Consider the following 15,080-nt stretch of genomic DNA (forward strand, 5'->3'; position numbering starts at 1 on the left):
AGGTTCTCTGGAGCTTGGAGCACTGATCATGTGTAAAGAATCATATCAGACGTTGGTTAACAAGCATCACTACTCTTTTGAAAATCCAGCTGCACAATGAGCGAGTGATGCAGCACATGGGACCAACCCTGCAGACTGAAATGAACGTGTTCTCTCAGGCAATATTTTTTACAGTGATTATTCCAAGTGCATGCAATGGCTAACATCGATGATGATGTGATCTTTTTATCAGAGGTGTTGAATTATAGCATGTCGTATACATTTCTGAGATTGAATTACCCTAATGTGATATAAAGAAATGTGTCTGGGGCAGCATTAGTCTTTAAATAAAACTGACTATTGAGGATGAATCTGAATTTAAACGGTCAATATAGAACAATACTTAAAGATATTCCTCTGGTTGTTAAATCATTCAGTGAATAATTGGTCTCTGTGTAAGAATCTGCACCTTAAAGTGTCTTTGAGTATTTAGAACAGTGCTATATAAATCTAATTTATTATTATTATTATTATTAAAGTCACTAAAATGGCACTCAGTGCATGCATTCTTCTTCTTTTAAAGCCTCCAGAGACACATTTCCTGCATGAAAAGAGATGTATAAAGAAGCCATGTGTCATTTCCTAAAGGTTGCTGTTTAAAGAACTGCACATATAGAGCCATGCCTGTTTGCTCTCAGCTCATAAAAACTCATTTTGGTGAAGGTAATTGAGGTGTCCACACTTTGCAATACCCAAATGTGACTTTTAAGAGCAAAACATTTGGGAGAATGGGAGCTCGTGCGTGTGCCCACCCCTCCCCTTACAGCTGAGGTGCTACTGTAGTGGCTATAAGAGCCCTCCCTGTTATGAAGACTAACATACTGACTGGTCCATCCTGTGGGGAGAGACTTTAACAAACCGAGGACTTCAGCTGGCTAAAGGTTGGAGTAACCGCGACTATTACGCGCGGCTCTGTTTTCTTATTGGAAGTAACAGTGAGTCACTTTCCCCCTTGTGATGATGGCTTTCACTATGCTGAGGCCGGTGTCCACGCATCCCTTCTCCTACCCCGCTGACCTGACCTTGATATCGGACGACGAGGAGGGGAACCGCAGCGAGAGCGACGGCAGCACCGACCAGGGCTACGGCTGCTGCGGGACTCCGGCGGAGGGTTACCGGTTGGAGTCCGGCGTCGTGGTGCCGCACAGGAACGCCGCGAACGCCCGGGAGAGATACCGGACCCAGAACGTGAACACGGCCTTCACGGCTCTGCGGACACTCATCCCCACGGAGCCGGTGGACAGAAAACTCTCCAAAATCGAGACGCTGCGCCTGGCGTCCAGCTACATCGCGCACTTGGCGAACGTGCTGGTGGTCGGGGACGGGAGGGAGGACGGCCAGCCGTGCCTCACTGCGGTCTACAAGGAGGTGAAGGGGCGTAAAGAAGGCAAGAAGCCCCGGACTATCTGCACATTCTGCCTCAGCAACCAACGGAAAGGGGTCAGTACATTTTCCTTCACCCTGGGAGCTGTCACACAAAACTCCATTTCCAAATCGTTAAGTTCTAGCTTACAATGTATTTCTAGGCCAACCTTAAACTTATACACTATTAATTAAAATGTATTTATAATTCCTCAAAGTCGACTGCTAATACGGCTTACAACGTTCAAAGGTATAATTTTGTTATTTCCTGCAAAATCATTTCTGTGAAAGACTCAACTCAAGTGTGCATAATTATACTGTGGAACCAATTAGGTCAAATATAGCCAACTTCATGGACAATATGCATGCCGAATATCCAATATACACCAAATATTACAGTCAAAGTTATGCAACTTATTGACTGATCACAAAATGTGTTCCTGCAGAAGGATGAGTGTAAAAATGGAAAATTCATGAATGAGGTTCAGCAACAAGGAAGCAGGGCAGATCAGTGAGTAGGCGTATTAGTCAATTTCATTTTAGTGAGTCATTTTTTAAAATACAGTAGATAACAAACCAGCTCAGACAACTTCTACTGTCACATCACATCCGAGTGAACATGCATCCTTGCGATTAGACTATTTCTTAATACGTATTTAAGCTGTTTGAATATCAGAATTTAGGGTTTCAGAACAATTAATTTATTGGAAGAATCAGCCTCTTAAAACTAGTTGACATAGGTCGTCCTGTGTGTTTTTATTTGTACATCTCTTTGACTATCAATCAGTCAATCAACTTTTATTTGTATTGAGGCGATTCATAACCAACATTTTCACAAGACACTTTACAAAAAGATTCAGATTCAGGCCGTCCACTTTTTTAAAGTTCAGAGTGCATCACATGGTTCTGAGTCCGTTCCACTTCAGCTGGAGGTCGTGTGACACACTGGGGTTAACAAACTGCATGGATGTCTGTGCACGCTGAAGTTCATATCTCTGTGTTGGGATTTAGTTTATTTATAGGTGCCATATCATTCAGTGCATGCATGGAGATATCCTTTAAAGGGAAAAACTGTATTTTTTTAATGTAATTTCCTTTCTGTACCTCCTTTCTCAGGGCAGTCAATGAAAACAACTGAACTTGTGTTTCCTTACTAGTGTTGAAGGTTTGAATTAAAGGTTATTTCCCTCTTTGTTCACAGGGGAGACACAGTTCACATGACAGACGAGATTGTCCCAAAATGCATGGGAGCAGTGCGAGACAGATAAGCCGGCGATGAAACTGTGACTCGGAGTGGGATGAGCTCTACTCTTCAAAGCAGACCTCCATCGACCTTTCCCCCGACTCAAGGAGCATCTCTGCACAATGACAGACTTTTACGAGTGCTCGGATGTTTTCGGGGAGCTTGGCTCATCGGTCCCTTTACCCTGCAGCAAGACCTGAGAGGAGGACTGACACAAAATCTCACCAGCATGTCACCAGCACATACAGTTACAACGGTCTAAGTGAAGAAGAAGGGAATGTTGTAAAAATTAGAAAATTATAACCTTTTTCTGCCTTTATCTCATTGGATAATAATTTAGGCATTTTATTTTTTAAACAGGAAGTAAGTAGTATCTTTTTGGATCATGCTATCCACTTAGCTTAACAACACAACCAGTACTCCAAATCTAAGGAAGGATATCTTCATGTTTCAATACATGAACTGACAGAAGATAATAACTTCATCTATAAAGATCAAAGATTGTTTTAAATCAAATATGTCTTTATTACACACGAGTCAATTCTCTTAAATTTCATCTATAAAGTTACAGTTAAATCCTATCATTTGAAAATGGCCGAGATTGCATGAAAGTTAGCATGACTTCTTGATAAAAGCGTCGGTCAGAGACACAGAGCTGCTGTGGTGCCTCACACTCTTTACTGAGTAAGGACCTGATGAGGTTAACTCGCCCAAAGTTAGCATTGTTTATTTCAAAGTGATAATGTCAAAGGTCCTCATTGTCGTCAAATAGTTTTACACAATGTCGACCGTGCCTGGCATCCACTGAGGAAAAGCTGTTGCATTGTCAAAATAACAAGCTGTGTGTAACGTTGAGGGCGATATTCCTTGGAAAAAAATCTGAAGACTGTATGTGTGGAGAGGTGTGATGTTTCCTCCTCTGCCATCACTGCATGTGAATGGTTCCTAAAGGGAGGGTTGAAAATGATGTCTAGAGATGATTAATTGTGAAACCGACCAAAGAGAAGAAACAGAGATCTTTGAGATTGTCACTTAGAATGATTTTGATTTTGGAAGCGTGGTTCACAATCAGACTGTGCGGCTGCAGGAACGATATGTGAGAGAGGACAGACCACTACTCGAGCTGCTGAGAGCAACAGGAGATAACTGTGGGACACTACTTTGTTTGCTTTTTCAGATACATGTTGTAATGTACTTTGAAATTAAATTTATTTTTACATAGACATTCCTCTCTCTCTCTCTCTCTCTCTCTGTCTCTGTTACAAGTTGTTAAAGGTTTATGTGCTTTTGCATAGTTTGATAATAACCTAAGATTTAATTTCTGATATACAGAAAGTATTCTGGTTGTTGAGTTGTAGTTGTCATAGCTAGTTGTTTTTTATTAGTCTATATTTAAAAGTTTAAAGTCACCATTTGGTCCAGGCAGTTTGTCGCTAAAAAAAACACAGTTATGTAATTTCTCTAATTGTAAATGACCTCAACACTAAATCTTCATGCAGATAGATTTGCATTTATTCACCCAGCTTTGAGATGTTGGTCTCTGACCCAGTTCAAAGATAACATCCTTTTCCAGCAGTAATGTCCATAATACTCTGTATAGTCCATTAAGAACCTGTTTAGAGGAACGTCATGCAATTAAGAAAATAGTCTCTATGAAGTGTGCAGAGGATTTGTATTTGGTCAAGTGCAGAAAGCTTAGATTTAGGTAAATCAAAACCTGGAAATAAATCAGAATGTAAATGTATTATGAGGGGTCATTTGTGTAAACTGAGCTTAGATTCTCCAACCTCAACTCTTAAAACGTTTTGAGAAACGTAAATAAAAACAGAATGTGATGACTGCAAAACATTGAAACCCAATATTTAATTTTAAAATATCACAAAGACAGAATATCAGATGTCGACACTGAAAAAAGGAAATTGTCTTTGTCAAATAATTTACACCTTTTGAATTTGGTGCCAGCAACTCGTTTACAAAAAGTTGATGTTAACCACTCCTTTAGCCTTTAAAGGTCACATATTATGCAAAATACACTTCACCATGTTCCTCTAACTCTAATATGTGTCCCTAGTCTGTCTACAAACCCCCCAATGATGAGAAAAGTCCATCCTCTCTGTCTTTTGTCTGCTCCACTTTTCAGAAAATGTGTGCTCAAACAGGCCGTTTGGAGATTTTCCCTTCATGATATCACAAAGGGCAGTAACCCCTCCCCCAGGTGGGTGACACTCCCACAGCTAGGTGTTTGTTCTGCCCTCTGAGTCTGCCTTCTCACCGTAAACAATAGGACATGGAGCGAGAAAGCCCCGAGTACACCCAAGCCCTTCCAGAGAGGGGGCGTGGTCAGACACAGCTCATTTACATATTTAAAGGTACAGACACAGAAACAGCCTGTTCTGAGCAGGGCTGAAATAGAGGGGTTTATAGGGCATGATCAAATACAGGATCAGAGTGGATTTAGAACAAGAAACTTCACAAACTCTTCACAGACTTGGGGAGCTCTGAAACTGGTTGTTGAAGAGGAGGATAATATGTGACCTTTAACAACCCTCTGTAAACGTTAAGGAAATGAGGAGAGCAGTTTCTGTCATTTTTAAAAAGTGGAATGTTTAACCATTGTTTCTTAATGTAGGATTTCAGCTATTCAACAGCTCAGGGTCTCCTTTGTCTTATTTTACGTTTCATACCGTGCCAAATATTTTCAATGAGTGACGGGTCGGGACGACAGGATGGCCAGTTTAACACCCAGACCCTTTGACAACAGAGCCATGCTGTTGCCATGGTTTGACTTTGTCTTGCTGAAATAAGCAACAAGGCCTTAACTGAAAAAGAAGTTGTCTATTTGTGCAGATAAAATGAGAAAAAATTAAAAAAGACTAGTGTGCATACATCCAATTGCATGGTTGCAGGTGCAGGACAAACAAAGTAAAAACTGCAGAAAAAAAGAGAAAGGTCCGCACACTGTTCAGCTCCCAATGATCAACTTTATTAAGGGCAGCGTTTAGATCCAAAGGATCTTCTTTGTTTGTGCAGATAACCCATGCAATTGTCCCAACACAATGAAATGTCTTTGTTCCAACATTTGATATGTTGTCTTTGTGCTATTAGGCTCACATCCCAAGTCTTTAGGAAATGTTTGCAGATCCTTCTCACTGCAAAAAAAAAAAAAGTAGTCTCTCTGACTCTCACCCCCTCTTAAATCTGTACCTTCCTGAATGCTCTAAAGGTTAAAAAACACATGCAGAGTTCATGTAAGTTTAGGTCATGCTGGAGCCCAGGGGAACAAACCACTTAACCATTACTGGCATCTTCTGCATGAGGAGGAAACATATATGGGGAATTCCAATGGAGCTTTACCTTGTACCGTCTGAGTAAGGCCAAGGAATCTCGACGGAGGAAGCAATCAATCTCTTCCTCTGCGGGCTCCCTGTGAAACCTGTGTATCCCAGCAGTGTGTGACCACAGAGAGCCTTGTTAGGGTGGTAGATGCACAGTGCCAGCTCGGAAGGCATGAATCAGAGTCAACTCTGGGAAAGGGTAAAGGCAAAACAGGAAAGACACAAATTAGTGTTGTTGGATCTATTGTGCTGACTGATGATTACTCATGGGGACCATCAGGGAGTGGAGAACATTACTGGAGCCGTGCCAACAAGATCAACCACAGGGAGGAAGAAGCTAAGATGAACGTTTGGTGTTAGAGCTTAAAAAATCCCTCTTCAGAAATAGATTTGTAATATTCTTGTTTTCCTGAATGCAGCTGGAACTAGAGAAGCTGCTTTTTCTTTTTCATAAATAATACAGGGTTTAAAGGTTTGGGACATTTGGAATTTGAATCCTGGAAAATACTGAAATCTGAGGGCTGGTTTTTTTGGCATGGCTCGGCTCTGGCAGTAAATCTCCAGGGTTAGGATCCACATGTGGTGTTGATCAGTCACAGCTAATATCACCTAGCACCCTGTGTCCAGACAAACACAGCTGCTGATGAATTAACGTTATAGATCACACATGGAGAGCAGAGAGTTGTGTGAGAATCAGTGTACATGAAGAGATGCATAGAAATACAGATTTTTTGATTGGATGAACCAAGAGGTGCACAGAGAGATGTGAGAATGAACGCCAAAATGAATTGGAAAAGCTGCATTATCTTTCAAAAGTCCAACTGTGTGTGTAAAAAAAGAGGCAGAGTCAGAGTTGTGTGCAGAGGGTTGGTTGGGCCCCCCTTGCTGATTGGCCACCCAAGGTGCCACCCCAAAAATCCTAAACTGTGATTGGCTATTTTCCCTGGCAGGATTTTATGTAAAACAGGACAATTTAGGCGTTTATGCACAAGGCTGCCAAGAGTTCTCTTTACATATCAATGAAGCATTATTCTTTTTTGTACTTTAAATTATAAATGAATATTTTGCACGTCTATTTCATAAAACTGAGGCATAGAGAAGTAATGCACATGGTCTTACTTGCGATGAACTAACTGAACTATTTTTTGGGGTGCAAAATATTGATAATGACTTGATACCCAAGTCAAACTAGTCTAGACACGCCCCTCAGCAGAGTACAGCTGTAACTCTCTATGTTGAACCTGTTTTTTAAAGATGTATTTTTGGGCTTTTAATGGAGAGACAGGACAGTGGATAGAGTTGGAAATCAGAGAGAGAGTAGGGAATGAAATGCGGGAAAGGAGGCACAGGCCAGATTTTAACCTGGGCCGCCCGCTTGGAAGACTACAGCCTCTATACATGGGGCGCTCGCACCAACCACTGCGCCACCTGTGCCTCCATATTTTTTTTATTGATAATTGAATAAAAACTTCATGCGACCCCACGTGGTGTCGGGACTCCAAGGTGGAGAAAGCCTGCCTTAGGCCTCTGTATTTCATTGAAATGAATCTTTTGTAAAAGCAAAGCAGCTGTGAGGACTTTGATTTTTCTTACGTTCATAGCTCTTGTGTCGTATCTTTCTGTTGGTCCTCGTCTGTACTGTACATGCATGTCTGACATTCTCCAACATCAAAAACACAACAAAAACTCGTCCTGCTTCATTTTAAAGAATGACTGACTGTGAAGAAACTTTAAACTCATTATGACTTCATTTTGCCAGAAAAGATGTGAAATAAAACCCTTTTTGTGTGAATGCTGTGAAACAGTCACACATAATCTGACAGACATTCAAATAACTGTGTTTAAAACCTGATGATCTCACTTTGGATGTCTTATACAGGAATCAGTTTTAAACAAGGCTGTTTCATAACCAGTTACAAACTCCTCGCAGTACATTTAACTACACGTTTTGTGGCGCAACACTTGACTCACAGCCAACCACCAGATTTATATCACATTTTAACGCTTTGACAACTCAGTTATGACAAAACCGAATCCTTTAAATCACCCCTGAAGGGATGTTCAGCGGTACACCCCTCTGGAAGAAATCTTAGTACTCTCACGGTCCTCCGGGGCAGCACAAATAACTGCACACTTGCACAAAAGTTTTCTCTCCACCTGTCAGAGCCGAGGCCTAATGAGAAGCTGCTGTGTGAGTTTATCCTGCAGCGCTGAGGGCCGGCAGAGGCCTGCTCTAATGGCTCCCAGAGGCCACCCCGGGCAGGAAGATGTCATAGACGAACAGGAAGGAAAAAGGCCTGAGTTCTTGACCCTGCCGAGACCCTCCCTGTGGGGCCGGGGCCCTGGTTTAATGCCAGCTTTGACATCAATCGGGGTCCACATGGTCCAGCAAGCTCAGCTGATCCCTGTTTTAAATCCTGGGTGGGAAAGCACGGCTGCACAAAACTCTGAGTCAGAGTGCCATAAATTCAGATTTCACAATCAATCTGTTAATGAGTTGGTTGTAGGACGTATTAAACATAAAATAAAACACTTAACAATCTCTTCATAAAACATGGAGGTTAATAAAAGTAAACACAAGTAGTAGAGAAATGAAAACTGGAGGGTTTGAGATATAAACACACTGAGAAATCTGCTGATTAAAATATATACAGGCAGATTGTGTTTTCCCTTTTTGTGAGTAAAGACAAACATAAGTATCTACATAAGATAGAACGATCATAAGCAACTTTCATTTTGTCTGGATATTGGCACCCCCTGTGGACGACTCTTATCTCCTTGGTGATCTTGTCTTGTACATCGACCTGGGGCGCCAGTAGCTATAGTGGTTAGTGCATGCGCCCCATTTACGGAGGCTATACTAGACATGTGGCTCCTTTCCCACATGTCATTCCCCACTCTCTCTCTCACACCCCGATCTCTGACTCGATCCTCTCTCCTGTCTCTGAAATGAAGGCATAAAAAGCCCCAAAATAAACCTTCAAAAAAAAGTCTGCACCCCATTTACGGAGGCTATACTGTTGTCCTTCAAGGGGGGGGCGCCCCGGGTTTGAATCAGACCTGTGGCTCCTTTCTCAAATGTTATTTACCACTCTCTCTCTCTCTCTCTCTCTCTCTCCATGATTTCCAACAGTACCTACAATCCTACCTCTACAATAAAGGGCCATAAAGCGCCAAAATAAATCTTGAAAAACGCCTGATATTTCCTGGAGGAGCTGTATGTGTGAACACAAACTTCACCCGGAGTTTCTCCTGACAGACCCCTAGTATTTATTCCGCAGCAAGTCAGAGTGAGCTGATGTGAGAACGCAGCAGGATATTATCAGGAGAATTCACCTTGAGCCAATGGGAGGGGGTAGGACAGGGATAGTCCCCCGCTGTGAGGAGCATAATGTGAACAGCCAGGTCAGGAGAATCTCCGGAGCAGTCCTCCTGAAGTTATCTCGATATTTTCAGGAGTGTATATGTGAAAACGGAAAAAAGAGACATCAGTATTCAATTCAGTCTGTTACATAACCGGTTTAAAACTCCTCACATGAGCTTCAATAAGTAAAATGTGAAGTTGGCCAACAATTTGTTAAAAGTAGTGTTGTAGTATAAAAAAAAGGTCAACAGAGTAGATACAGAGGACGACATAATACAGAGGGGTGAAGTTGAGTCTTTATCATGTAATAAGAATCTTTTATATAAACAATGAGTATAAAGGAATGTGTGGAAAACCAAGTGTGAGCAGTGTGATTTCTTGTTAAAGTTAATGACATCCCCAAACAGGATAATATTAAGTTCCATGTGAACATAAATTAATCCGTCAAACACTTTAGAGACGCTTTTCAGGTCTTCATCTCCATCTGGTTAGCATTAGAGGAGACACCATGGGGCAAATTGGAAGGGGCTAAGATTGCAGTACTGTTCCCCACCACCTCACTTCTAACCCCCTCAGCAGACCCTTATGGTGCTGTATGTCATCTGTTTGACAGGTCAGACATCTTCCACCCCCTCACTGACTCTTACTCAACCTCACAGTTTCCCCGCCCGGCTGGCCCATCAGAGGAGATAATCGCCATCGGACACGCAGCCTTGGATAGACCATTTCCGATTTTTCCGATTCTTTTCCATTGATGGGTGGAGTGGGAGAGCGAGGGGAGCAACCTAATATACTCTGCAGCAGCCAAACAGCCTTTAACTGGGCCAGACACTGTGTTGTGACTGTGTCTGTGTGGGTTTCTATGAACTCTTACATGGAATTCACCTTCAATCATTGTTTGATTGCCATCACAAATATAATTATTTAGAGACTGTGGTAACCCTGTTGAGGGATGTCTGCTTAAAAAAGAGACACACAAAGAAAGCCCTGCTACAGGATATCTGCATAATTTAGCCCAAGTGAATGTCAGCGCTGTTAGCTCAAGTCAACAACAACCTCTGATTATGAAGGAATAATGAAGCCAATGCGGAAGTGCAAAAAAAAACTTTAGTTCCTCGATTGTCCACTTGACGCTGGCGGCAAAAGCCCTGGAAGTCAAACACACCCATTCAAAAAATGTCAGTTTTTACAGCAAAAATTACCATGTTGGCTGCATGGTGGTGCAGTGGTTAGCGCTGTTGCCTCACAGCGAAAAGGTTCATGGTTCAAATCCCGGTCGGACAGGATCCTCTCTGTGTGGAGTTTGTACTTTTCCCCCCGACCAGTTCCCTCTGGGTACTCAGGCTTCCTCCCACAGTCCAGGTTAACTGGTGACTCTAAATTGCCCGTAGGTAACTGGTTGTCTGTCTCTATATCTGTCAGCCCTGTGATTGACTGGAGACCAGTCCAGTGTGTAACCCCGCCTCTCGCCCAATGACAACTGGGATTTGCTCCCCTGCAACCCCAAATGGTAAAAAAACGGTTAAAGATAATGGTTGGACGGACGGATGGAAATGACCATGTTTACAGGCTTGAATAGCTAATTTATTTTCCAGCGCACACTGTACAGGGGGGGTTCATTGTTTTATAACTCATCCTTTTAGATTTTATTAAAGATAAGAGTTATTCATAATAAAGTTCATTGCTGACCTAACCGGCGCGGTGCAGCTGTTCCTCAGGAAGCTTAAAACCCGCCTACATTCCAGCTCTTGTCCTGGTGTTAGGTTGACTGAAAGTTAGGTCGAAACAACCCTCTTGTTTTCATGATTGATGGTTTCCTTACGTGTGATGTGGTTGTTTCTTTTTTGTACATTCATTTATTATTTGGATTTAGCTTTGTGTAAATGTTTCTAATGTAACTTTTATGAAAGAATCGAGAGTGATGCTCTTTATCCGTGATACTAAAGGCCTTTAATAAATTCCATTTTTGCTTGCATTAATGGGATTTTCAGCCTTAAACACAGCAGCAGGACATTCTCCTTAAGCAATAAGCAATCGAGATTTCAACCCTGAGCTGAGCATGACGTCAGAGGAAAAATGGCCGCAATGTGGACGTTTGAATATGTTTGTCAAGACAGGGAGATGATGAGGTGGACAACTTGTATTGGAAGTAAACCTTTGAGTTTGAAACATTTGGACACTTTCTCAAAATATTATCCTGAAACAAACATAAAAATGCATACGGATACTTTCCCTGTCAGCTGAGGTTAGAGCGGATCTATTACAGTGTCAGAGTTGGCCTGTTTATGCCAAGAACGGTTAATTTGACCGAGACAAATCAGTCCAACAGCAGCTGAATGTGTGTGTGTGGGCGTGTTTGTTGGCGTGTGTTCTCAGGGCGAATGTGTTGCAGACAGTCTCTGGGAACTATTGTTTCCCTCCCAACATGCACTGGGAGGAAGCGGAGGACTGACCTGAGACATTAGCACAGACATTATCATTCCAGCGGGGCGGGGGCTCTTGATTGCTCTCTGCTTGGCTCCATGCTCCGGAGCTTCACTTCGGGGCGGCGGTCCTTAATGCCGAGGTGAAAGGTGACTAATCTGAGGCCTGATGTCTGATGGCAGACATCCGCAGCAGCCTCACGTCCATCACAGCAGCTTTGAGGCATTGTGGCTTTCTTGCTTTTATCTTTTCCCAGATAAATACTTGACTTCTTAAGAGATTTGTACATACATATTTGATCCTGCATGCACTGCAGAAGAGACGTAACAACTTGAAGGGCAGATACATCTCAAACGAGGTTTTCCTACCAATCATTTAACCATGCTCTGCACACCCTTTAACCTGCAAAGTAAACACAGTTTGGACGACATTTCTCGTGTCCAAAGACACACACACAAAGCCAAATATATTAAGTTGTGACCTAAGATGGGAAAACTCCACCGGGTGTGAGGCAGTCTGTGAATCTGCGGACAAGAGGACTGATGTTAAACGATAATAAATCAACTGGAGCCTCCTGTAGCTGTGGGTGGATGGGACAGAATCTACGTCCGAAAACTTTGAACCAGTTTCAACACCCAGAGCAATTGTTAAGAGGATATCCTCAATCAAGGCCCCAAAGAGCACAATGAATGGTCTCGCTGACAGAAACCTCGCTGCCCTGCAACAACCTCCCGGACCTGCCCGCTGTGTGCTGGAAAAGAACGAGCGCTCCAAACACAACAGCTCAGTGACACCTGAACTTTACTTCTCGTTGAATGATGCCAAAAGGAGAATACTTCCATTTTAAATCTGTCACTCATGCCTAAGTGGTTCCTCGCATTAAGTAAGCTAAACTTTTAAATGGTTGTTATATTACTGTCTTCACACACCGGTAACTCATGGAGCGTATGAAAAATGAAGCCAATGCGGAAGTGCAAAATCCTGTAGTTCGTCGAAGTGTCCGCTTGAGGCTGGCTCCGAGAGGAAGTCACATAAACACATTCGGCAAAAAAAACTGTTTTTACAGCATAAATAAACATGTTTACAGCCTGGTACAAAAAAAATAGGTCTGATTAGTTATTGTCATCACTGTATGGGGATTTTGAAAACAATACGTGGTATCCATAGTTAGGTGTGTAGCTGACATGATTGACAGGTGGGCGCTATGTAATGGTTCGTCAGGAGGCTTAAAACCCGCCTCCGCTCCAGCTCTCAGCCTGTCGTTAGGTTGACTGAAAGTTAGGCTGAGACAGGATTTACAGCATCAAGAACCCCCTGCAGGAACAGATGGACGACATCACTCAGGCTTCGTCCATTAATATTTACACTCTATAGTTACTGCCCTTTGTGATGTCATGAAGGTAAAATCTCCAAACGGCCTGTTTGAGCACACGTTTCCTGAAAAGTGGTGCAGGAACAAGACGGAGAGGATGGACTTTTCTCATCATTGGGGGGTTTGTAGACAAACTAGGGACACATATTAGCGTTAGAAAAACATGGTGAAGTACATTTTGAATAATATGTGACCTTTAAAAGAACATAATCAATCATCACTCCATATCATCATCACAGTTTGTCTGCTTCAGCTTCTCCAATAAATTGGAACGTCACCCAAAGTCATTTCATTTTGGACATTTGTTTTCTTCTTGGATACGGGTCAAGGTGAAGACATTTCCAAACACCTACGGGGGTGACTAACAGTATGTTTAGAACATGAGGCCAATAGCTAGTCACTACAGGATCGTTTAATATTCAACATGAACCACGCGAGCACAATTAAGTCAAAAATATTTATATTATTTTTTGCAAGATTTTGACACATGGTAAAGTAATGCAGGGTCCTTCTTGTGACGGGGTAGATGAGACTCAGGTCGACCTTTCAATTTTGCATGAACTGTTCATGATCAGCACACTTTATGTATGTCTTTAGATGGAGGCTCATAGGTTATGAAGAGTATCATTTTCCTTTATATTTTAACTTATTGACCATCAAATCAGCCTGAGTGTTCATTAAAAAGACAAACGGGAAGACATGTTTTATTTAAAGAACACTAAGAAGAAATGAAAATAGCAAAAATTCTTCTTACTTGTTAAACATATTTTGGCCAGCTTGAAAAACCACAGTACCATGTGCATCTTGAATGTTTGGGCGCCCCCTTGTGGACATAGTAAGTACTCCCCCACACACTTCCACCATCTCTATTCCCTTTCCGGCAAGATTATATGGTTTGTAAATTTGGTTGAGGACTGGTAAAAGTGATCTGTCATTTGTCCCAGCGCTCCTTAAAGTGTTTCACATATTGTAAATGTGTTTTCTAAAAGGTAAATTTGTTTAGTCCGTGGTCATATGTAATATTGTTTCATAAATTGTAAAAATGTTTCCAAAATTGTATTTTGTCTCAAGCCTTATAAAAGTGTTTCAGACTTTGTAACTTTGGTTTCCACTTCCCAGCCAGCGTAGGTTATAAGGTTTGCCAGACCTTACACTCAAATCAAAATCTGACCACTTATTTAGAAAGCCATGTTTAATCCATGAGGTCAAACTTTTGCATATATAACATATATATATATATATTTTTTTTCCCATCAACTCCATTTTTAATAGATCAATGCCTGTTTCATTTTGCTGATAGAGGGTTAACATTCTCAGTCTTTCTATTGTATGTATGTGTGTATGAAAACGTGCATAGGTTACTGTATATGTGTTTATATTTAATTGTGTAAAAAAAGAGTGTTTTTAGTGGGAGGCTACGGCAGCTAAGCTGCAAAAAGGACAGATTTAAAAACACTTTTTTACCTACTGCAATTGCACTTTATAACGACTTCCCTTTAAGTAAGGACAGAAGACATTTAAACTTTTAAACTTTAGCCTGAGTTGCATATATCATATATCAAACTGTATTGTGGGCTCATGTTTTTTTTGTGTGGATGGGATATGTATGTATATATGTGTTGTGTGTTTGTATGTATGCTGGCTGCTGGAACACCTAAATTTCCCTGCTGGGATGAATAAAGTATATCTTATCTTATCTTATATTTATCTTAATTCGATTTGTTTAGTTGATTTATTTGTCTGAGGTGAGGTGAGGTCCCTTGTATAAGCCTGTTGGCTTCTTGACCTCTCCTGACACACCTTTTATGTTTTTGTTAATCCTATTTTGATGTATTCTTATATGTGTGCTAATAAATAATAAAATAAAATAAAATAAAATAAAATTTGGAGAAATTGCACTTTGATTTAAGGCCCTAATCCACCGAAATATTAATCTTACAC

The 15,080-nt window shown here is 41.5% G+C and overlaps 1 protein-coding gene across 1 annotated transcript; it reads left to right on the forward strand.

Annotated features, from left to right (window-relative positions):
- The first annotated feature begins 829 nt into the window (after positions 1-829).
- LOC132977100 (transcription factor 15-like) lies at positions 830-3,867 on the forward strand. The gene is made up of 2 exons (XM_061041499.1): positions 830-1,479; positions 2,603-3,867. The coding sequence occupies exons 1-2, from the start codon at positions 997-999 to the stop codon at positions 2,678-2,680; spliced, it is 561 nt and encodes a 186-aa protein (XP_060897482.1). The 5' UTR covers positions 830-996; the 3' UTR covers positions 2,681-3,867.
- The last annotated feature ends 11,213 nt before the right edge of the window (positions 3,868-15,080 follow it).

Source organism: Labrus mixtus, chromosome 7, assembly GCF_963584025.1.
Source record: "Labrus mixtus chromosome 7, fLabMix1.1, whole genome shotgun sequence".
Taxonomy (NCBI): Eukaryota; Metazoa; Chordata; class Actinopteri; order Labriformes; family Labridae; genus Labrus; species Labrus mixtus.